The sequence below is a fragment of the Atractosteus spatula genome, chromosome 20 (genome assembly GCF_055471065.1).
Source record: "Atractosteus spatula isolate fAtrSpa1 chromosome 20, fAtrSpa1.hap1, whole genome shotgun sequence".
NCBI classification, from domain to species: domain Eukaryota; kingdom Metazoa; phylum Chordata; class Actinopteri; order Semionotiformes; family Lepisosteidae; genus Atractosteus; species Atractosteus spatula.
This window is the reverse complement of record NC_142725.1, coordinates 16697977-16720483: the sequence shown is the minus strand read 5'-3', so window position 1 is coordinate 16720483 and position 22507 is coordinate 16697977. Positions and strand designations below refer to the sequence as shown.

General features: G+C 43.8%; 1 protein-coding gene across 3 annotated transcripts in view; it reads left to right on the top strand.

Moving 5' to 3' along the window:
- Window positions 1-22507, top strand: part of tmem201 (transmembrane protein 201) — a 37743-nt gene that overhangs the window by 4639 nt on the left and 10597 nt on the right. For 2 of the 3 annotated variants that reach the window (XM_088937958.1, XM_088937960.1), the window contains exons 4-7: window positions 2640-2819; window positions 3338-3684; window positions 4339-4542; window positions 14452-14678. In XM_088937958.1, the coding sequence (XP_088794084.1) occupies window positions 2640-2819; window positions 3338-3684; window positions 4339-4542; window positions 14452-14678 (958 nt within the window). The remainder of the gene's footprint in view (window positions 1-2639; window positions 2820-3337; window positions 3685-4338; window positions 4543-14451; window positions 14679-22507) is intronic. The other variant, XM_088937959.1, reaches the window with a different exon arrangement.

Genomic DNA, 22507 nt, shown 5'->3' with positions numbered 1-22507 from the left:
TACCTTGCACTGTTTTTGTCCTGTTATATTTTCTCTGTTTGTGGAATTTTGCACAGTTTTGATTACTTGATTACATGTTATTTATGTTATGTTATTACATGTTACTGTTATTGCTATTGTGTTACTGTCTATTGTCTTATCTTCTGTCCTATTTATATACTGCACCTGAGTGACTAATGAGAAACACTTTTCATTATACTATGCACCTGTGTAAGTTTCATGACAATAAAGTTGAATTGAGTTGTTTGTATGTATGCGAGTGTGTACTGTGGGCATGAATGTCACACTGCTGCAATGTAATGTTGCAGTTGTGCAGCAGGGGGCGCCATGCTCCCATGTGTTTAGCCCATAAGTAAGATCTGGTACAGTTTAGCGAAATGATCATTTCCATCATATACATATGGGAACATATTTGATTCAATGTGTGTATGCTGTTTTATAAATCTGTTTGTAATAATTTAGCATAATTAGGTGTTTTATTATTTTTGAGTGTAGTTGATCTTTATCTGTAGTGAAGTGAAAGAAGTTATTCTAGTCCAAAAACATAAGAGATTTAAGTATGCAGAAAAAGACATATACGGTTGTACACATCCTTGTTATAGGATAACATTTTGGGGTTTTTTTTAGAATAAGAAGTAAATGCAGTCAAACATTATATTTCTTTGAGGAAAGCAATGAAAATCTCCATATAAATGCATTCAAATCCCATGTGAATCAGATGGGAAAATAGAATGCATAGGCTGTGAAGGGTCAAAGTCAGACATTGTCATAGGGACAACTGTAAGCATGCTTGTTTTCACAAGACACAAGCTTTCAAAAGAGACACTGTACAATAGGACACGCTATGCACATAGCATACAGTATCTATCCATAGTGTGTCCTGCTATGACATGCAAAGGAACAAGTAATAGGTTTATTCCATGCTTAAAAGAGAAGAGAGAAAACGCAACGTTTCGGCTGTGAAGCCTTCTTCAGGTGTGAGAAAGACAGGGCAGGCAGCAAAGATTAAACAGCACAGAAGAACACAAGCTGGGAGAAAGGAGGGAACAGGAGAGGCAGAGAGGCCACTCAGGAAGTGCAAAGTGGAGAGGGGTGAAGAAAGGTGTGAAGTCAAAACCTGCATGAGAATAGAGAAGAGTACATGAAAATAAGTCGGTCATTTCAAGTTGTGCTTTCCAGTTCAATAGTTTTTTTGTGGATTCATGATGAACTTAAACTTTTTCATCTTCTGTCACTTGTGTAATAACTTTTAATTGAAATACCGTGAATCCGTGGTTTTTCCCCACGTCTGAAGGTTCGGTTTGGAGTTTTTTTTTTTTAAATGATATCTGTACAAACAGCTGCCCTTGTGTAACTTTAGCCATTGACTGCCTGGGGCAGAATCTTCCTCTGACATTCAACATTTCAGCAGACGAAGCCCACAGACATTTATCATTGCCGCATCCAGCCCAGGCTGTGTTTTGACAAGTTAATTTTGACACATTGTCTTGGGTGTTTGCTGCTCCGGAGGCTTGTCTCCTGGGGAGCTGTGTTTGAAGTGGGGCCAGCCGACCAGGGGCTCTCCGCTGGAGAGCGGCATGAGCTAATCGGCTTCTTCCCATTAGTGGGGTGGCTCTTTGCCCTTCAGAGCGCTGGAGATCTTTGTTTTTTGGATCCCAAAGTAGTTTTTCCAGTAGTTTCTGGTTTGCGCCTGCAGGTATAATGCTTTCACAATGTAGCTCCTTCTGCTGACATCCAGAAAGTAGGGTAAACGTGGGTGACTGACCCTTCTCATTTAACGCCTCGAGAGCAGTTTGCGGAGGTTTTGTGTGCGAAAGCACTCCTCTAGTTTTTTGTATCTTTTTATTGGTACTAATTTATTTCCTTCTATGTCTTTCGAAGTTTGGTAGCCACCTTTTTGCCTGAACTGCTCCACTCGTGACGGTTGGAGATGCACCAGTTGAGCAGTTCTGGGGGTATTTCTGGGCAGCGTGTGCGCTAGTGATATTCAGTGCTGGCGGCAGCCTTGTGATAAATGGGCTTCGTATAAGACATAGGAATCGCCGGGCATCTAAAGTCTTGGCAGGACGTGATCAGCTGGATGCATGTGAGCTGACAGAGTGTGTATACTGTATGATATCTAGGAAGTAACCAAAGCAAACTGCAGCCTGAGAGAAAAGGGGAGAGCTGCCTTTTCGTGGCCGGGCCAGGGATTGCAGCTTCAGAACGAGAACCGGGTGGGAGTCCTGATGAGTGCCAGGGGGCCTGTCCGGATTCGGGCCATTCGGCGCCTTCGGGGCATCCGATACCACAGGATACTGATGCATCAGAGGCTGGCATTGATGTTCGTGAACGTCAGCTCATTCAGAAGGAGTTTGCAGGTTTACACCCTTTAAAGAAATAGGTTTTTTTATTTGTAACCCCTTAATTACTGTATGCAAGTCAAGGTAGGCGTATTCTGCACTGGAGTCTTATTTTCCTGGTTTTTAAGGGCAGGAAGCACGCGGCGCGAGTGTGCTTGTGTGTTTTGTTCCTCAGAGACGTGCCTCTGATTAAGGGGGCAGGCGCTGGGGGGAAGCCGAGGAGGGCACATTGCTTCATTAAAAAGAATGCGGCACGTCGTCGTTCCTAATTCGTTTTGCTCTGCGCATCTCGCTCAGGAGAAGTACGACGAGGAGATTGAGGTCTATCGGCATCACATAGAGCAGACGTACAAGCTGTGCCGCCCGTGCCAGACGGCTGTGGAGTACTACATCAAGCACCAGAACCGCCAGCTCCGAGCCCTGCTCTTCAGCCACCAGCTGAGGCGCGGTAGAGACGCGGACAAGGCCTTCGTGCAGGCGAGTGCCATGCTGGCTCGGCCCTGAGCCCGTGTGCTGGGTGGGGGGGGGGGTGCAGCCGCAGTGGTCTGGCACTGAGAAACCTCAGGGTTTCCAACCATAAAGAGGCCTTTTTTCTACGCGTCTCATCTTCGTCATCTTAAAAGCATCAGACGCATAAATTTGTTCATAGCATAGTAAGGGCATAAGAATGAGTGCAAATGTAAGTTTTGCGCAGGGCAAATAAGAAATTGTATGAATATGGTAGAACACAGGACTTTGCACACATGCTTTGGAAGTGCTGTAATTTAAAACGTGTAAGAACAGGAAAAATGAGACAATTATTCATATTAAACCTGTGACATTCAATTTCCTTGTCATATCTTGGATGCTGTTGCTCAAAACCTCGGTGAAATTACAGAAGAGTATATGTATGCCAAGGATAAAATTGTTGATTGCTGAAAAAAAAGTATAGAAATAAAAACATGGGCATGTTTAAAGTGTAATGTATTGAATGAGGAAATTGCTTTGCTCTCCAGAACTCCTACAGTTTTTCCACTCCTGCCCGTGTGATCCTCCTGCGGGTCCTGGCGTTCCTGGCCTGTGCTTTCCTGGTGGCACTGATGACCTGCGGCTCCAGAAACCCTTTCCTCACTGCCGGTGCTCCTGCGGCTCCAGTCCAGCCCCTAGCCAGCAACGCCAGCGCGCCGGGGAACGGCAGTGCTGGGAGCGTGGGGATCTGGCCCGAACTCCTCAGCCTGTTTTCCAGGGAGGTCCTGGAGAAGCTGCAGGCCGCATGGGACTATGGGAGAAGCCATCAGCTGGCAGTGGTGTGCACGGGCTTGCTCGCCTGCATCATGGCCGTGTTCATGGCTGGGCGCATCAGGTGACTTGACCCTTTAAGTGCATTTGGTTAAATTCAGTACATTCCTGTATGTGAATTGAGGGGTTTTTTTTTACCTGGTTGAATAAGGATACTCTGTTGCAACAATACTCTTTGAAATATAGGTCATGGCATTTTTCCCACATACGTTGTGGACCTCCAGTCAGTGCTGAGCTCCCAGTACAAGGCTCTGGCACCAGTGACGCGGTCAAAGACAAGTGGCTGTAAGGTGGGCAGGTCGAAGGAGTCTGCCCTCGCTTCCTCAGTCTCCCGTGTGCAGTCACAGGGTCTACAGCCCCCTGAAAAACACAGCTGGAATTTCCAGAATGGCAGAATATAAGAAAACAGTTTAACAGAAGCTATTTCAGCCATTTAAGCCATGAATACATATATATATATACACATATATACACACTGTGTATTAGAAAAAAAGGTTTTAGAATAAAGAAATACTTGAATCAAACTTTGTTTTGCAAGAAAGCTTGTATTGCTGAAGTGTTTAGATTTATATTGGAATTCATAAGTGTTCTGCAAAATATATAATTCGTTATTCCATAGCTTATTTTGTTGTTGCTGTTACTGGAACGTCTTGCTGTTAATGCGGTCCTTCAATCTGGGGTGTCTGACCGCGTTTTCTCCCTCTTTCCCACGCTGCAGGCTGAGGCGTATTGACGCCGTGGCCTCCGTCCTCTGGCTCCTGGTGATGGGCGTGCACATGCTGGAGCACTATCTCGAGACCGGCGCCCCCCGCTGGCTGGATACGGTCAAGCTCGGCACCACCTCCCTTTGTTGCTTGGTGGGGTTCGCTGCCGCCGTGGCCACCCGCAAATCCAGCGGCCAGAGAAGGAGCCGAGCGCGCAGGTCAGAATCTGAGCAGTGACCCTGCCGCGGGTTGTTAAAACGCACCCTCCCGAGGGCCTAGGCGCTCTCGTGTGGGTGCTGAGATCTCTGGTGCCCAGCCGTGGACACGGGCTGCCTCTCGTCTCTCCTCCTTCCTTCTGCTGTTCTTTTAACGAATTACCTCCGTCCCTCCACCCCGTTGTCCTTCAGAAACTCCTTCTTTTTGAATGCCGGAGAGACTCGGAACGAAAAGCGACTTTGCCTCGCCATCCGAAACCTTTCGCGCTGTGCCATCCATTCGTTTCTACCAAAACGTCGGCCTCCTGCAGATTTTTGTTTCTTTCACGTTGTAAACAAAAAAAAACAAACATTCTCGGCATTCAAAAGCCATTCATTCGCATTCTTGCTTTTCAAAGGGCTTGCATTGTGTTTTGTGTCTCTGATAAAGTGCTTTAGAAGTGACTTGCGAAACCCAGTTCTTCACCCTCTTGCTTCCTTGCTCTGTCCCCTCACAACGAGAGTAGTAAGCTGTGCTCTGAAACGAGGTGCCCAGCTGACATTGTACTCAGAGTAGAAAATATTTTGGTTGAACCAGCCAATAGAGCAGCTCTAGCACCTTTTAAAACATAAAAACAAGAAATGAGTCCTGTGAAAATTCTCGGCGGTGATAAATGTCTTTTTAAAGGACAGGGTTTTCATTTTTTTTGCACTGTCCCTGTTTTATTTCCCTAGCAATATGAATGACATGTTAGATTGCTTTTTATAAGCGTAAAGCTGTGATTGGGCGTTGAGGGATTCAAAGGCACATCTGAATTGTAAGGTCTGTCCATGAAGTCTTCACACAGTGGTTTGCCAAGCAGCAGATATGAGCTTGCTTGTTGATTTACCTCTCTGTCAAATGTCCTGCTGGTAAAATGACAGATATTACAATTTTGTCTGATCCTTTTCTCCAAAGCTATGTAAAAATTCTACACCAAACGCATATTAGGAAACAATGTAACACAAACAATTTAGGATAGGATTCCCCGAAGTATCGTGTGGTGTTGAGCACTGCTTTCCGTTAAAACTGCTTCTAAGAATTGTCCTTTTATCGTTCGCTGGATGTCGTACAAATGTTCCAGGACCCAGAGTTGGAGGAGGCAGTACTCGAGAGGTGCATGCGTTGTGTGGAAAACACTTTCTGGCACTTCACTGATATGCTGTAGAGGTAATGTAAATGTGTGCACTCTTGACCTCACGTCACGCTTAAAATCCACGCGTTCCAGGTGTGTCTGAGCCTCGGCCTGTTTTTCATCACAGCGGGGCACTTTCCAGTCGCTGTCTTTACTGAAGAGCAGAAATGAAATCGATCAACCGTCCAGCGTTGTGTTCTCTTTCCCATTCCGTCCGCGGTACGAGCCGCAGGTCGCTCGCTGCACAACCGTTTGCGGCGGAAGACGGATCCGTCAGTAGCGCCCAACTTACCGCAGACCGACCGCGTTTAGCTGGCAAAACGTTTAAAAATACTGTTTTCTCCAGCAGCTCTCGATGATCCGTTTGCCCCTTAGGGTTGTATCCTAGCGTGTGCTCGTAGCACGATAAGAGACAGTGCCGCACTAATTCAAGTTAATAACTTCCCTAATATTTTATTTAAAATATAGTCTAGGTATTTTTCAGGGTGTTTATAGCAATGGAGTCTCACTGAGATTTGTATTCCATATACAGTCTGTTGTTAAAGTGTGGTTTAGTTTTTTTTCTGGAAGGAATCCGAGCCTTGAGAATGCGGTAACCGGTAGGTGTTTTGAAGGCCCTTGCTGTAAAAGTTGGAATGTTCTGAACCCTTATCTTCTCTCACATCCCCAGTGTTGTGTTTTGCTAATGGAGTGTGCAGAGTGAGAATCCTGCAGGCTCCTTCAACCTGACGCTTTCAGTGAATTTAGTCAAATCTGGGGGGGGGGGGGGATCCTTTCATTTTCTCAGATGTCTTCACCTCTTTCTTAAAAACGAGTCTGGAGTTTGAGGAGAACTTTTCATAACTGTTCTCTCGATAAAGTCACTGCTTTCATAGCAGGGAATAAGTCCGTTCTCTTACTACTGCCCCTTAGTCAGACAGTTCTGACGGATTGGATTAAATTGTAAAAGCATTTTCCTTTTTTTTAACAAGCTGGGCTGTTGTTTGAAGCCAGCAAAATAGGGGATTTTTCTACCGGTCTCCGTTTAAATTTAATTTTCACTTTTTTTCATGTCATGAGCATTATTCTGTTATTATTCCAGTTTCATAAAAAAACAAGGATTTTGAAACAAGGATTTGCTCCATTGATAATCATGACTTTTGGACGTGTCCCTATTTTACCATTTGTTCTCTATCAGTGACGAAATCTGCTGGCTTATAACTCAACCTGTTAAGAGAGCTGTTTTCTCCTTTTGGAGAAAGCAGTGAAAAATGAATCGCAGTTATTTTTGGATTCATGTGTTTAGCTGGAAGTGACATCCACCCTGCGTTACTTGGAAGCTGGGGATGATTAGACAGATGTGCGGTTATTTTAATTGCCAAGTATTTTGGGTGCTGCTTCCAACTGCTGTATAAGAACAAAATTGAAAGAGCTGGACCTTTTGGTTAGTAAACAAGGAAAATGGTCTGTTGGTCAAATACAGTGCAGTAGTTCCCAGTGGATATCTGGTGAGCAGGGACTGGCCAGATGTGTTTGGCTTTTCAGATGTGAGCTTGGTCGTCATTGGTTGTTTTGGTAAGGTTCTGCGGCTTTCGTAGAAGTGTAGGTGTGCTGAGTTGATCACAGACGTTAAGCTGTGGTCAACACGCTTCTGTTTCGAGATTTGATGTGCCCCGTTTGCTTGCGCTAGGGGGGAAAGCCTTGTTGCTTGGATTCCAGGCCAGTACAGGTTTGAACCTTCCAGGAAGTTAATTACTGACTTGTTCCTTAATTGCTTAATCAACCCAGGGCCCCAGCGCATGCTGGTTAGGCTTTAATTGTACCTTAGAATCTCCCACATGTCTCTTTTACTCTTTGCATGGCGAGCTACTGCACCTAATCCCTGACCTCTTATTTTACTTATTTTACAAGTGTGCACTTGGGTTTTTTTTTTGCAATTGCAACAAAGCCAGAGTTTGGCCAAGGGTACTTATTCCTGTTTTTTTTTTTGTCAATTCATGACTAGCATTCAAGGGACAAAGAGTCTGAGAACCTGAGTGTTTTTTTAACTCAATATCAAGGAGAGAAGCCGTTTGTAAAAACCCAGTTTTGCCACTTGGCCCATCGTGTTGTCCTGCATAAAAGTCTGTCGGTGCGTTTTCAGTTGACTCTGCAAATTCCATAACGTTTTGTATGAGAGTGATGGTAGAATAGGAAAGAATAGTCAGTGAAATACACTACCAGTCCTGAACTCTGAATGATCCGTAACATGGACTACTAGAATCTTGCCAAGGCAGGGTTTTGAGTTTAAAGCTAATTTACTTTCTTGGACTAGCCTGCCTTAAATTGCATTTATTTATTGCCTTCAAGTACTGTGAAGTGTAACATTTGTTAATCATTTACTAGGCTTGTGCTATATGTATTATTGTGTTTTACCAATATATATTATTTTGTATTTATGCAGTGTTTTTTAAACCTATTTACTCCAGTGAATGACAACAATAGTGATGTGAATGATGAACTACAGTTTGATTTGTTTCTGATAACAGGTACTGTACTGTGTGTGTTGAGGGAGTCCTGTGTTCTCTCTAGCCTCACTCAGAAGCGTGTTTTTCTGCGTTGCATGATTAGGAATGTGATTTTTAGAGGACTTTCCCTCTTCTCGACAAAGGGCTACATATGCTGTAGCTCTGATTTTTTTTAAGCGTTCTGCTTAGCACTGCATGGACCCGATATTCACATGAATGTTCTCAGGGCCTTTTCTCTTCAGAGTAAATCAAACAAAGTGAAGTATAGTAAACATTGCTAAACCTAGTGCGTATCGGTATTTTACAATTTATTCTTTCTCTTTTGTTTGAGATTGCCAGTGAATTTCAATTATGTGTAACTGAAAGGTTGCATCAGGTATTTTAACGAAATCCTGTTGCGACGGTTAGTTTAAGAGTTCTTTTAGTTACATGTACACAAATAAGCAAGTCGCTCAGAATTTACATAAACAAAACTCAAAGCTCCAAAGTCTGCAGTATTTTAGTCAGTCATTCCAGATCCTTGTTCTTCCGCGTGACGCTCGGTACTGGTCTGTTGTTCACTGCTCAAGAATGTTCAAGCGAAGATGGGTCAATGCAGTGCTGCCAACCTCATGGTAGCTGGGTCTAGAGAGAACACTAGAGAGGCTTTTCTCCACTTCCCTGAATTGTCTTTGAATTTATAATAGAGTAGCTCACATAAGGAGATGCTGAGCTTTTTTTAATCCAAAAAAGAAATGTAGCCAAAAGATTTTGTAGCATGCACATACAATAACACTATGGGCATAGTTCATGTAGGGTGGAGGACTACCTCTGATGTGGTTCTAGGTGGCGATGTTCATTAGGTAACTACATGCCTTAACAGGACACAAAGAGCCACCAGTCTTGAAGGTGCCGTGACCCTTACTAATAAACAGTGCCACCTAGTGGCAGTCCAGAGTTAGTCCTCCACCCTGCCTGTACTGGAAGACTGGATTCCTGCTGGTTTTCGAGAGAAACATAGGGGGAGATCCGACTACGTTTACAAGTAATTATCCCAGTTAAGGAATTAGCATCAGGGTTGGAATAAAAGCCAGAAAACCTCCAGAGAATATAGGAGCGGAATCGGTCTTCCCCAATTTAAACATTTTTTTATAATATCCATTATTAGGTTTGTGTAATCATTTTTTGTTAACATTATCATAACTATACTATTTGTTATGTGTACTTGTTCAATTTTAACTACAAATATAGTGTTCTGAGTTTTTGGTGTTTATTTCAGAGCGACATATCTCCCTCTAAAAGGCACTTGGCAGCTATTGCATCTTCACTACATTTTAAAACGTACTCATTGCCCTCTATCGTGTTTAGCATCATTAAGCAGATCGGTCAAGTATTCTGATTTCGGTCGTGGTACAGCACATCCCCATCGTTCCTAAAACACGGGAGGCACGTCTTTTTCAGCAGCTGATATAGACTACGTCCCTTCCTGGATGCCAGAGAGGCTCTGGGGTTAGTAAGCAGCTCCTACTGTAGGCTCTGCTGGAGGGATTGGTGAGGCCGAGCACTCAGCACCTCGGGACTTCTAACATTATTAGCACGTTTTTTTATGTTTTTTACCTGGAAAATCATGTCTTCCAATAGTGAATTTAAACAGATGCTGCACAACAATGAGCACCTATTACTCGGAACACTATCAGTACAGTCCAGTATTCACTGATGAGGAATATTCACTGTATTATGAATACAGTACAATAAGACTGTGTACCGTGTTGAGGTCTGCCTGTATTTTACACCACTTCTCTGTACAGTGAACACTTTTTGCACGCACAGATTACATCACAAAACACTGCTAATTAACCATAGTTTAATCTGAATGAACTTATTAGAAAATATCATATGGTGTTCGGATAGAATTAGTTTTTGTTAGATTGTGTCATGGGGATCCAGTCGTGTTGCGACTCATTGTTTGAACATGAGATGGATGGTGTTGACTTCAGAATACAGTAGTGTTATAGGTGTTAACATCTCCCTAAAAAGAAGAAAACAAAAATGAGAACATACAGTGTCTTAGAATTGAAGTAGATTAAAATAAGTATTAATATAACTTAAATATAAATTTGTCGTGCCTATACTTGCAGAATTACTGGGAGAACATTTCAGGTCTCTAGTGATGCACTGTTCATAACTATGTGTATTTTGAAAGGATCCATCTCTTACCCCAGAATCAAAAAAGCTAATAAGTGTTCTTTCTAAAAGTTGATTTACCTCAGAATTTGGGAGAAATTGAATGAATGGCACTTAGCTACAGGCTACTCAACATTTAATCGTGTCAATAGTTAATGATAATTGGAATCATTGGAATAAAAAATGTACAAATGAAATTCCGTTTAATAGATGGAAAAATAACTTTATATTGAAATGTACAGTTAAGTGAATATAACATGCCTACAAACACAATGAAATATTTTCATTGTAAAGCTCCATTGCATTAAATTTATCTGAGCTTGTCTGTATTTTTTTTTAAATTTGATATTCTACAGAAAGTGCACACATGTTTTTAAGTACTGCATCTTAAGATGGGTGTTTATTTTCTGATTTATTTTCTGAATAAATGCTCTGTATTTTGACATCTGCTATCTGGATCCCTTAAATAAACTACTGTGGAAAAGTATATCTGTTTTGTGTTTTAATAATTGTGCCTTGTAGGCTTGTTAGCCATGAAGTCAGCCAATGGCATGCCCATTTTTCTCCTTAAAGAAACTCTGTGGTTGGAACAGTTTTAGTTCCAAGGAAGAAACAGTTGGTCAGAAACTCTTTATCTGCCCCCAGTGCAGGATCCTCATCATGAACCATGATGAAATGAAATCCAGGGACTCCAGTTTCATATCGAGGACTGAACTTTTCCTTATTGTCGCATAGTGCCCTAGAGTATCACAAGCGTCATTTTAAAAAACAGTTGGATGTCGCTTGTATTGAAAAGGACTAGAGAAAGAAAGCATTGTCATTAAACTTACCTCCTGATTTTAACCACTCAGTTCAATTCAATGTATTCATCGATTCACAACATTTTGCTTTAATTCAACTAAATAATCGCCATCATCTTTTTAAACGTTATTGTGCGTGCTAGTACAGTAAGTAATGCTTCCAGAGCCAATAGCCAAGTTCATTTGTGGCCTGCCAGTCCCTGTGTCTAATATTAAGGCAAACTACCTTGATGGTAAATTATAGATAGTCTTTTTAAACCTTTCTTGGTCTTTTTGTCTTTAGAGTTACGGTGTTTATTTATTCAAGCACAAGTACGAAAGCTCAGTTTGTGCCATTTGCTTGCCTGTGGTGTGTCTTCCACTCATGCACCATGTGCACTTGGGTCCCACGAGTGGTAAACGTGTGAGCAGTCTCACTGCGGATTTGCTCAGACCATGTGAAGATATATGTGTGTGAGGGGTGGAGGTGCTGCAAAAGCTGTGTTTTGATTGTAATTTAAAGGATTAATTTAAACTTGCAAACAGGAAATGGCAGCTGGCATCGCTGTGCTTGGGAGTTCTGGAAGTGAACTCCAAAGGGCTCACCTCACCGAAAGATGCCAATCAGCCATTACATTGAGATCACCGTAACGGTACATAGTGGCTCCCTGAGTTCACTCCCAGTGCACTGCCAGTCTGCCGTGTGCTAACTGACAGCTGCATATATTCACCCAGCATTCCCTGTGATTTCAGAGCTTCTGCAAAAAAATGCTATTGCTTTGCAATGTTTTGCAAAAAGCCTGGTACATGATTCATAGTGTTTTTGCCGAAACGCAGGGTTCACTTAGGCTAGAATAGCCTGTGAGAAAAGGCGTTTTAATGTAGTATTGACATTCATACAAGCGTGTCTGCACATTTAAAGGTAACAGCATTCATCAAAGCCACCAACGTAGCCTGGATTCCTCTCTTTTTGTTGGAGTGATTTATAACAACGCAGTGCCGTTTTGTGACCGTATCTAGCGTTGGTCCAAGAGGAATGGTATTTCCTAGCATCGCCAGGCTGCGCCCAGTAGTGCATTAGCCGAGATATCCGTTTGCAATGCCACACGCTTGGACTGGCGTCCCGCCCAGGGTGTACTCTGCCTTGTGCCCGTTGCTTGCTGGAATAGGCTGTGGCTCCCCTGCAGCCCTGAAGTGGAAGAAACAATAAGAAAATGGGTGGATAAATGGAAGAACAGCAGTACCTTTCAGAAATAACTACATTGCATCAGGCATTGCCTTTGGTTTTAAATGTGCTTGCTAACTTCTCCCTGAAGTGGGTGGAGGTGCTGGATTGATCTGAAGCAGTCCTCATGCCTGCACAGTTTTGGTGCTACTCAAATGTGTTTTTGTATTCTCCCAGCAGAGGGCAAGCTGGAGTTTTCTTCAGTTCCTCCTGTTTGCTTCCTCGAGCCATTTTCTCTCTTTTAAATCCTTAAACTGAAATCTCATTGCATATCGGCCAAAAGCTAGGTTATAACTGCACATGCAGCAGATTGCACACAACAGATAATTACCAAATATGTTTTTACTTTTATGCTGATGTTGAAATGAATTTATAAAAAATCATTTATCAACATTTCTTTAAAAACTTCATTTCAAATTGGTCAATTAAAATTCCTAAGAAAGATTAAGTGAATAATGGGAAGATTTTATCTGGTGTTAGGTTTCATGTGTATGTGCAGTCTCGTTTCTAAGATTATTTTCACACATGCAGTACTGCCTTGAATACCGAGGAACTTCCTGCTTTACAGAAAAAGAAACTTATAAACTCTGTGTTATTCCAAACCCCAATCCCCAGTTAATCTCCAGTTGTTAGTCAGCTTTGCTCACTGATGCACTGATTCCACTGAGGTGCAGCCCCACTGCACAGCAGCTCAGGAGGAGTAAGAAACTGCTTCTCCAGTGGCCTTAATGAGACACTAGATTGTAGAAGCTCAGACTCAAATTTAGCCAGGACAGTGGGTCAATACCCCTGCTCTGTTGAAAAGTGCTGTGGCATGTTTGTGGTTTCATTTATCAGAAGGATGGCGCCTCCTACAGCTCAGTGTCCCCAGTCACTATCCTGCGGTATTGGATTGGAGGTTCTGATTGAGAGTGATGAGCGCCTCCTACTGGTCCACCAACACCACGGTGTTAACATCTCTGCCATGCATGCAGCGGTCCCCCAGCCTCCCCCCTGTGCTCCCGTGGGCAACGCGAGGGGCCATCGCATCCTTTGCTGGTTGAAACCGAAGCTCCCGGGACCCCAGGGCGATGTACACCAGCGCTTGTGGAGTCCCAGCCCCAGCCCGCTCCTGGGGCTACTGTGCTGTGGCACGGGGATGTGCAGGAGGAGACTGCTGTGTGGCTGGACCTGCGCGCTGAGCAAACCCCCCCAGAGCCCCAGCGAGCTCTGCTGGTCAGCAGGTTCACTGCTGCTTGAGAACAGCCCTGCGGAAAATTCACACGATTAAGAGGAGACGGCCCGCATGTTTATAAGGGCTTCGTTTTCTCGAAGTGTGTAGGAGTGTAATTTGTGCACACTTAGCGTACACTTGAAGTGTCACTGCATTGTCACAAGTAACACTTGACTAGTTTAAGATCTGTTTTATTGATGATGTAGCACTGGCAATAAGTCTATAAATGTGAAAGGTCTCGTTCCTGACTGTAAGCACTGGCGCGTTTGTGGATACATTTCTTGGAGGTGTTAGTGCTGCTGTCCTTAGTTTCACTTTAAGGCTGAGGCAGGCTCCAGCTGCATGCTTGCTGCTCTCCTGAGAAATGAAAGGGAGTGCTCTTGAGAGTTGCCTTTGTTCAGGTTGTTTTTGTTTTTGAGGAGAGCTGTTGGTGCCATTAGTGAGTTGGGGGGGGGGGGGGGAGGAGAAAGCAGTTCAAAACAAGATAAATAAAGGTGAAGTAGGTCTTTCCGTTGTGGTTTTTCCCTGGGGTGGGCTGGCGTGGTACAGGGTTCAAGGTTTTGTAGGAGGAGTCTGCAGCTGGATGATAGCTGTCCTGCTGCTGATAGTTGTCAAAGACAGAGGCGTCCAACGCCAGGACAGGAGGGCCGCTGTCCAGCATGTTTTAGTAGGTCCCTGTACCTCCGCGTCACCCAGAGGGCCAGGGAAGGCTGTTAAACTGCTGCACTTCAGCTAGTTAGTAATTCATTTGGCTCGGGAAGTGCAGAGCTCAAATGCAAACCTGCGAACACAGCAGCCCCTCCAGTCCAGCACGGCAGTGGGGCTCCCCCTGTTCTTGTGTGTGCCACACCTTCAAAGACACGGCAGGATCCAATCTGCTCTCCCCCCACAGGTACCTGTCTGGTGGATCAGTCCACCCCCTCTGCGGCGCCGATGCCAGCCTGCTGTCTCCAGCGCTCTCGGGCTCCTTGGCGTTCGTCCCCACACCCCCCCCGAACCTGTCCCGGCTCATCAGCCACCAGCTCGCCCACCGGGCCCGCAGGCCGTCCCCTTCCTCTCTGCCGGGCCGCCTGAATCGAGCCCTGTCCCTGGGCACCATCCCCTCCCTCACTAGGACAGGTGAGTACACGGCTCTTGCGCCCATCTCCTTTCCCCGGTCTTAACAACGCCGCTGAGCTGACATTCATGGTGTACGAGGTTTGCTCGCAGCCTGCGTGTGTCCTTTTGCACAAAGCCAGCCTGCCGGGGGCCAGCAGACCCTTCATTCTTTTTCTCGGATGTTTTATCAAAGCTTGCGGGACTCGGGATGTGTGGCTGTGCCACTAGCATGTCTTCAGCGTACCCCCGATTGTTAGGAAGCAGAAAGGCTTCCTGAGAAATACACTGCCCTCTTCCGGTTCAGTGCAGCTCTTTCGGTTTGTGCGGTGGTTTCTTTGCTTGTTACACAAACACAGTTCTTTTAAAAGCTGGCTGCTTAGTTGGGCGTTATCGTGGTTGCTTGGATGATGATGTAAAGTTAGCTTGTTGGTACAGTATGTCTAGTGTTCTTGTCCACAGTCTTGCCACATTTAGATGCATGTAGGCTCTTCACCTTTTTGGGAGTATCCAGCAGTATCACAAAATGAAAAACATGATCCTTCTTAGAATTTCTGAGTCATGGCGCATTTTGTAGAAAACCTTAATGTGTTATCTATCTTATTTGTTTATTGAGACTTTGTACCAGTGTGGGCTCTAGGGGTGGGTGAGGCCATTTGATTGACACCTGCTAAACAGCTGTATTGTGAAAAGTGGCTTTCGAAGTCTGCAAATTATAGATTGCACTGACAGTGCGTTAAGTTAACGTGACGGAGAAAAATTGCTGGAAATTTTGCAGTTCTGTAGAAGACGGCGATTGATTGTTGTTAAGTGTTTGGGAAGGTTGTGCGGTCTGATTCCAGTTCAAGCACGTCAAGACCAACAGAAATACTGTATTGGCTTCTTGTATTGGTGATTGCAGGGTTTATGAAACTGATTATAGGTTAATATGTATACTACATGATATTAGGTGCAGTTGCAAAACAAAGGTTTTACTGTGCAATGGGAAATTAATCAGTGTTAAAACTTGTAAATACTACAGTAAATCGAGATGTAATGCTGGGCATGGTGCTATTAGTTTCTCCTTCTGGTATTATTTAACTCATAAACTGGTTTTTGCCATTTTTGCATACAACCTACTGTTTTTTTTCCAATTTGTGTTCTGGATTTTTTTCTGCTGTGAACTCCATGAAGAAAGTGAGATGGGATGAGGGTGGCTCTGGCTTACATGCTCAAATTCAGTAGCTTTTTTTTGGAAGAAAGCTTGCATTTTCATCTAAGCATTTTGTCTTTGAAGGCCTGAATATAAACTGTCAAAGTCCTGCAAAGTGCAGGCAGCTTGCGTTGAGAAACTTTAAGACAATCTACATTTGTGTGTGACCAAGAGCAAAAGCAAAGGCATTTCTGGTTCAACTTCTCGAACTACAATGAGTTTCATCCTGTTTTTTTATCAGCCTTTTGGGCACTTGGCCAAAATCGTTTTAAAATGAGATGGAAAGGTCCGTGTGCTGTCATGTGGAACCTGCAAAGTGGTGCATTCTGGGAAGAAGCTCTGTCTGCACGGGTCAGGAGATTTGTGTGCTGAACTGGGAACTGAATGCACATGTCGTTCTCGGCAGGAAAGCAAGGAGAAGCCTGAATTTCAAGAATAGTTCAGCATTGAGGCAAAGTTAGATAGTGAAGGTGGGTAAGTGGTTCTGTGGAAGCCAACGAAAGCAGGACTTGGAAAAAAACTATTTTTGTAGGTGACAAGACTTTCAATAACCTGTTTGTACTGAAATATCAACTTTTTCACTGCTACAGAGGGACTGGCAGGAAAATTAGAAATGACAATAAAATATTAATACAGCTCCAAGCATGAAGACTGTCTACAGTTCCTACATCTCAGTTTTTACGTGCAGTAAGCTACATTTGTAATGATCTTTTAGAAAATCAAATCAGGTTTTGCAGAGTTCCGTGTTGGGGAATTCCCAGGAAAACTGAAACCAGTCGCTCACTTTGCCCAGTCCTGTCCTCTTTTGTGTTTGCTGGAAGGGGAGGAAAACTGCAGATTCGCTACGTGGCCAATATGGGTGATAAAAATCTTGTGGAGAATCGACTGGAGGTGTTGAGTGCCTTCGTATTGGTGCGGTTTTCGTGAAAAATGTGCAAGTAAGAATCAAACTGAAACCTCAGTGGCCCCGCAGATCATGCAAAACATTAAACATCGCCTTCCCAGCAGGTGCCTTTGAAGAACCTTGCTTTAGTCAGCCCTGTTAATGTAGGAGTACAGCTGGAACCATGGTTCTGGGTTCGAGGTGTCGAGGAAAGTCCGGCAAGCCTGAACGGTCATCCCAGTTGTGCAGAAAGAGAAGCTTTTGTGTGTCTACAAAGATGAATTAGAAGACCTAGATAAGGGCTTCATATCAGTTCCATCTAATACTTGAACTGTGTAGCATCTGCCTGCCAGTTCTCGCTATTTTAGCAGCTTGACGATGAACCACGTCTTCTGCCGGTCAGAGGTGACAAATTCCAGCTTGATCGTCATGCATGAGAAAGTAGACGGGGTTTCAGCCACCTAATAAAAATGTAATTTCTCCTCTGGTTTATGACTGATTGCAGAATGACCTTGTTTTGTTGGTCGGTTTTAAAACTGTGTGCGCTTCTTGGTTTTTGAATTTTTAAGTACGTGCTTAATTAACATAATGTTTCTTGTGACAGCGTCTTGCGGTATATTTGAAGGACTGCACAAGAATCCTGTTTTAAACTGAAGATGCACTGACTCTAGCTTTTCAGCTTGTCAAAAATTCACCTGCATTTAAATGAAATAAACTACCGAAAGTCGAATGCCACCCTCCATGTTTGAAGCAGGGCTGACCAAATCAATTTCTTGAGCGCCAGCATATCATTTTGTCCCAGCTTTGTCAATGACTCAGTTATTTACGTAATTGGATAAAATATTCAAACCCTTTTTTTCCACTCTGGTGTCATTCTGTGACAAGTCAGCCAAGGGGGCATGTCCTACTTATAAACTGCACTATAGGTCACTGTCAATTCTGAAGCACAAGTACAATGCCTGGTGCCAGTACTGAATGACTGCTTTACAGTACATTATACACTGTACATTACATAACGGTCACAGATGGTGTTCAGGGTATTTTATTGTTTGGGTAGAAAAAGGACTTTATCCATGAAAGAAGGAAAGGGTTTTTTTTGCATTTGTTTTCATGTCTATTCTTTTTTTGTGACTGAGTCCTTCACTAACTTCATATACTGACTGCAGTATTTTGGCTGTTAAGTATCAGTTTAAATCTCCAGATGAAAAGTATCTGGGGGATGGGGTGTCATTGTGAAAATCACTACTGTGTACCCATGGGTGGAGCACAGTCAATTCTGAGCATGTTGTTTGAGACAAGACAACAAAATGCTACCTTTTATTTAATATGTATTTCCAGCTTCTTACGAATGGGTTTTTGTTAAGGATTATTGTAGATTTTTTAATTTGTGTGCACTCGCTCAGTTTTGCGCGCAGATTTGGAATTAGTCCATTTTCGAATGCTTGCTGAGATGTACAGAAACAGACACAGAAAACATATTCCAGGGGTCGAAAAGAGGTCAAAACCTTAGAAAACGAGAGAGTTTTTTTTTGTTCAATTGTTTGAAATTGCGATGGCCGATTGAGAAAGACACTCGTATTTATATTTTTTGTGTGTTGCAAAACGTGCAGAAATTGATGGGGGGAGGCATCCAAAAGGAAGAGAAACTTTATGTTGTGCATCCACACAAAAAAATCATTTCCGCGTTATAGAATCCCATTGCGTCATTTTTCCAGGAGCTGGGATTCTGTCTCATAAACCGAGTCATTAGGTAGATCCGTGTCTTCTGCTAGAACAGAAGAGCGACTGTTTGAGATGGGTTTCCTTCGTGAAGGCAAAACTGCTTTTAAAAATGGTTGAGAAAAAGGATTAAAGAGAGTGATAAATATATGGTCTGTGCAATAAAGAATATTTGTCTTGCCTACCATTTAATTAAAGGTTATGTTACATGATAAAAACTAAAGCTTGTGTACTGTCTAGAATAAAGTAGTGCCAATGATAATTATTAAACCATTGCACATGCAATAAAACACCATTGTAATTACACAGTGTTGCCAACATAATTACCCATTTTACCCCCATGCCCCTTATTACTGGTGCTGCTGTTTACATACTTGACTTTTTCACTAATTTTTACATAAAAGTGAACCAGCGAGAGTATTTTTTGCACATGACAACATCAACACATGAAGCTGAGGAGAGGATTCGGCAGAGAGATAAACACCCTGCATGGGCCACAGTCAGCTGTTTCTGTCATAAATACAGAGAAAACCTAAACACAGCAATTCTGCGAACTTGCTCTTTGTTTTTGACAATACTTTTTATCCTTTCTTCCACGGTTCAAACCTGTGTCTTGCACTAGCTTGAAATTTCTAGGATTTCGTAGATAGACTTTAATTCTCTTGTAGTACTAATGCTATTTTAAATTCCCCTGCATTTTCTGATAGTTTTTTCTGTGTGTTCTTTTTTTATACCAAGATCACGTACTTTAAAATTCACTCCGAGCAGCTTTCTGAACACTTCCTGCAGTGATTAGCAGTAGTAGAAGGGATTTTTAGGAGGATAAAATGAGCAAATGTTTGCTCACTGAGCAAGCTGTCACTTAGCAGATGTGGCAGTGGGAGTCTGGCTGTATTAGCTGAGTGCAGATGAAAGAATACATCACTGGGTCTTCACTGGTTTAGTGTTAAAGGCCTTTCAGAGAATAAAGACTATTTTGTTGAAGGGTTCCTGAGCACTGTATGAAAACAATTGAATTGAAACACTAATCACTCTATTCCTTTCTAGTATAGGATGCTATTTTTTTTAGCAGTTTTTTGCTTTATCACATTCTGGTGAGCTTTTTAAATTTGAAAAATATCCTAAGCAGCTGTCTCTTCGAAGGTGCTAATTACCATACAATCGCATACAGTTTTCCTTAAAGAGTTTTTGTTCCACTTTAGAAGTTTTAAATGATAGTTATCCTTATCTGTTAGTAATTTTTACAAGTGGTTTTCAGACCCGTCTTAAGAGCATAGACCTGTACAAAAACTTCCTTCTTTTTTTCCTTATATCGCATTCCACCATGTTTTTTTTTACTTTTAAGAGGCATTGTCTCGTTTTAATGCAAAGCACAGAGGAGTATGTCTGTAATTGCAGCCTAAACCCAAACAGTAGTTAAAGCCATTGTCAGAGTAATGTAAAGCCAGCATTCTGCACGTTGTCCACTGTTTGCTGTGGTCTCCTTTTCGATGGATTTTATCATGATCCTGGTTCTTTCAGCTTTTTTCCAGCCCTGTGCGCTTCCTGCAAATGCAAAAGTGAAAGCACTCCCTCATCTTTCCTGATCATATTCCGTGAAGTTTTTTTAATTGGCCGAAATTGTCCTTACTTTTCTATATTTTAGACCTTGCTTTCAGCTCAGCCTTTTGGAGATTTTGAACTGTCCGAAAAAACCCAATTTTGGAAATTTCTGATGAGTAAGTTAGCATTTCATTTAAGGGCTGCAGAAGAGTAATCGAGAGCTCAGCTTTTACAAGAAGACAAGACGATGCAGGAGCCCTGAGCTTAGTTTTGGCTTAACTCTTACTTCTGACGCCGGCTCTTTATCAGAAGGAACCGTTCGGCCCAAATTTCTTTCTCAATTGTGTTTCTGTTTAATTAGCTTACACTTGATAACACACTGAAGGAAAGTACTTTTAAGAAATATCAAGAAAATACCAGGTACTGTGTATTCCCCACTCCTGGAGAATCACCTCTGTGAGCCCAGCTTGAGTTTACTTATTCGCCATATTCATCTTTAATTGTTACTGTTTTAAAGCCTGTAGCCTTTTTAGTTCCTGATAAACCCTGCGGGCCTGTGTCTCTGTAGGACGGGGACTGAGGAGCCCTGCAGGTGTTTTACATCCTCTACAAGGGCTAGTGTCCGTATACCGGCCGATTCGCCACTGCGGTCTGTTCAGCTTGTGCTCTCGCTGGAAACACAGCCGGTTCCTCCCCGTCCTTGAGGAGCTGCTGAGCAAGCCAAGCCGCGCGACTAGGAGCCCTCATCGAAAGACCTTACTGAGCCGAGGGGAAGAGCCCCCTTCTGAGCCCCGTTTCCGGCTCGGAGAGATCCCGGGAGAACCGTCTTGTCCATCGCTCCCAGACCTTTCTCCACTCGCGTGCGGAAGCAAAGGAGGCAGCTGTAGACGTAACAAAGGAGGCGCCGTGTCTGCTGAGAGGCCAGATGTGCCTCACAATGGGCAGAAAGGCAGTTATTGTTTCCCCTCTAAATATTTCATGATGTCTACCAGCACCCTGCAAGAAAGGGGTGTTAAAAGACAGCGAGGATGTTTTCTTCTTTTAATATCCCAGCCGACGTGCGTCAGCCTATGTGTTGCCATCACCTCCAGGGACAGTGCGTCTGCACTTCTGACCTTCTGACCCGGTGCACGTTCTCCGTCGGGAAAACAAGGGGGCTCTTTTTTCCCCCCCGAATAATGGAGGAGTGGCTTGCGGTGGCGTTTGCCGACAGGTTGGAGGCTGAGCCTGCGACGTGCGGAGCGGCGGGTGGAGGCCCGTGCCGGCCCTGGGCCGCCTCGCTGTGCGAACGAGGGGCCCGCATGGCGGAGACAGCCCGTGATAAATGAAGGCCGAGTCAAAGGACAGGAGGCGCTGCTCTGTGGCAGGGAGGAGGCCGGACAATAGCTGCTCCTGGGCGCGGGATCATGTTGCCAGACGTGAGGGAGCGATCTTCCTTTCACTCTTGTGTTCTCCCCCGAGGACTTGAAAGAAAGGAAGACTGCAGCCCCCCAGGCGGCAGCGGCGCAGGGCTGACGTTGCAGCTGTGTGTGTGTTACGGTGAGGTATTCGCGGAATGGCGCTTCAGGAAGCCGGGGCTGCGTTCTTCTTCATCCTTGTCACTGAGGAGCCCTGTTTTTTTCCTCTTTTTTTGTGTGTGTTGGGGGGGGACACTGGTCGGAGCCACGATGGGGCTTTGATGCCAGCCTGGTTTTGTTACGCATCCCGCTCAGTAAAGGATGGCTTTCTGTTCATTTCACCTGCACGCAGGTCTACAGTGACACCTTAATACCAGGATGGTTTTAATGGTAAAGAAAGAGACCTAATAGGGTTGATTCTTTTCTTCATGGAGAACTATCAAATATTCACTTAGTTTGTAGAATCGTCAGTGTTGCCAAAATGCTTTTTATCGCTTTTATTGTCGCTTGTTCTTTCAATTCAAATACGTCTGAAGCGTTCGATCCTGTTTAAAACTGGCAGTTTAATAGCTGGCTCCAGTTGTGCTAAGGCATGTGTGTGCTGTTGTCTTTTAATTGAGATAATTTGTGCTTGAGAGGCAGTTTTCTGCAAGACTAGGCTTGAGCCATGTGCTTGCAGTTCAACATGGTGACATCCTGTGTGTGAAACAAGGTTGTTGGCCAGCTTATGAAGTGTATTAATCATGCATGCTACTGACAACCTGACAAATCCCGTTTCTACCTTGATACCTCTCCTGATCACTCTTGTACGCCATCAAGTCATAGCTCAGATGTCCAGTAATTCTGATTTGAGCTGTAGAGTGCCAATACCTGTGTGTGCAGCTTTGTTTCCCCTCCTTTTTAAGCTTTAAAAAGCAGCTATTCAAGTGCAAGACCCTGGCTCATTAGTCCGCAACAGAACACTTAAAACTAAAACCATAAGCACGGCAGCTCTGAGCTGCAGGCTGGCAGGTGTTCCGACGCCTCTGCAGACACCCGCTCACTCCTGCTGACCCGAGACAGCCGGTTCCTTCTCGGTCACGGCTGAGGGCTCCCCCTGCCTCTCTTCCTCCTTCCAGCT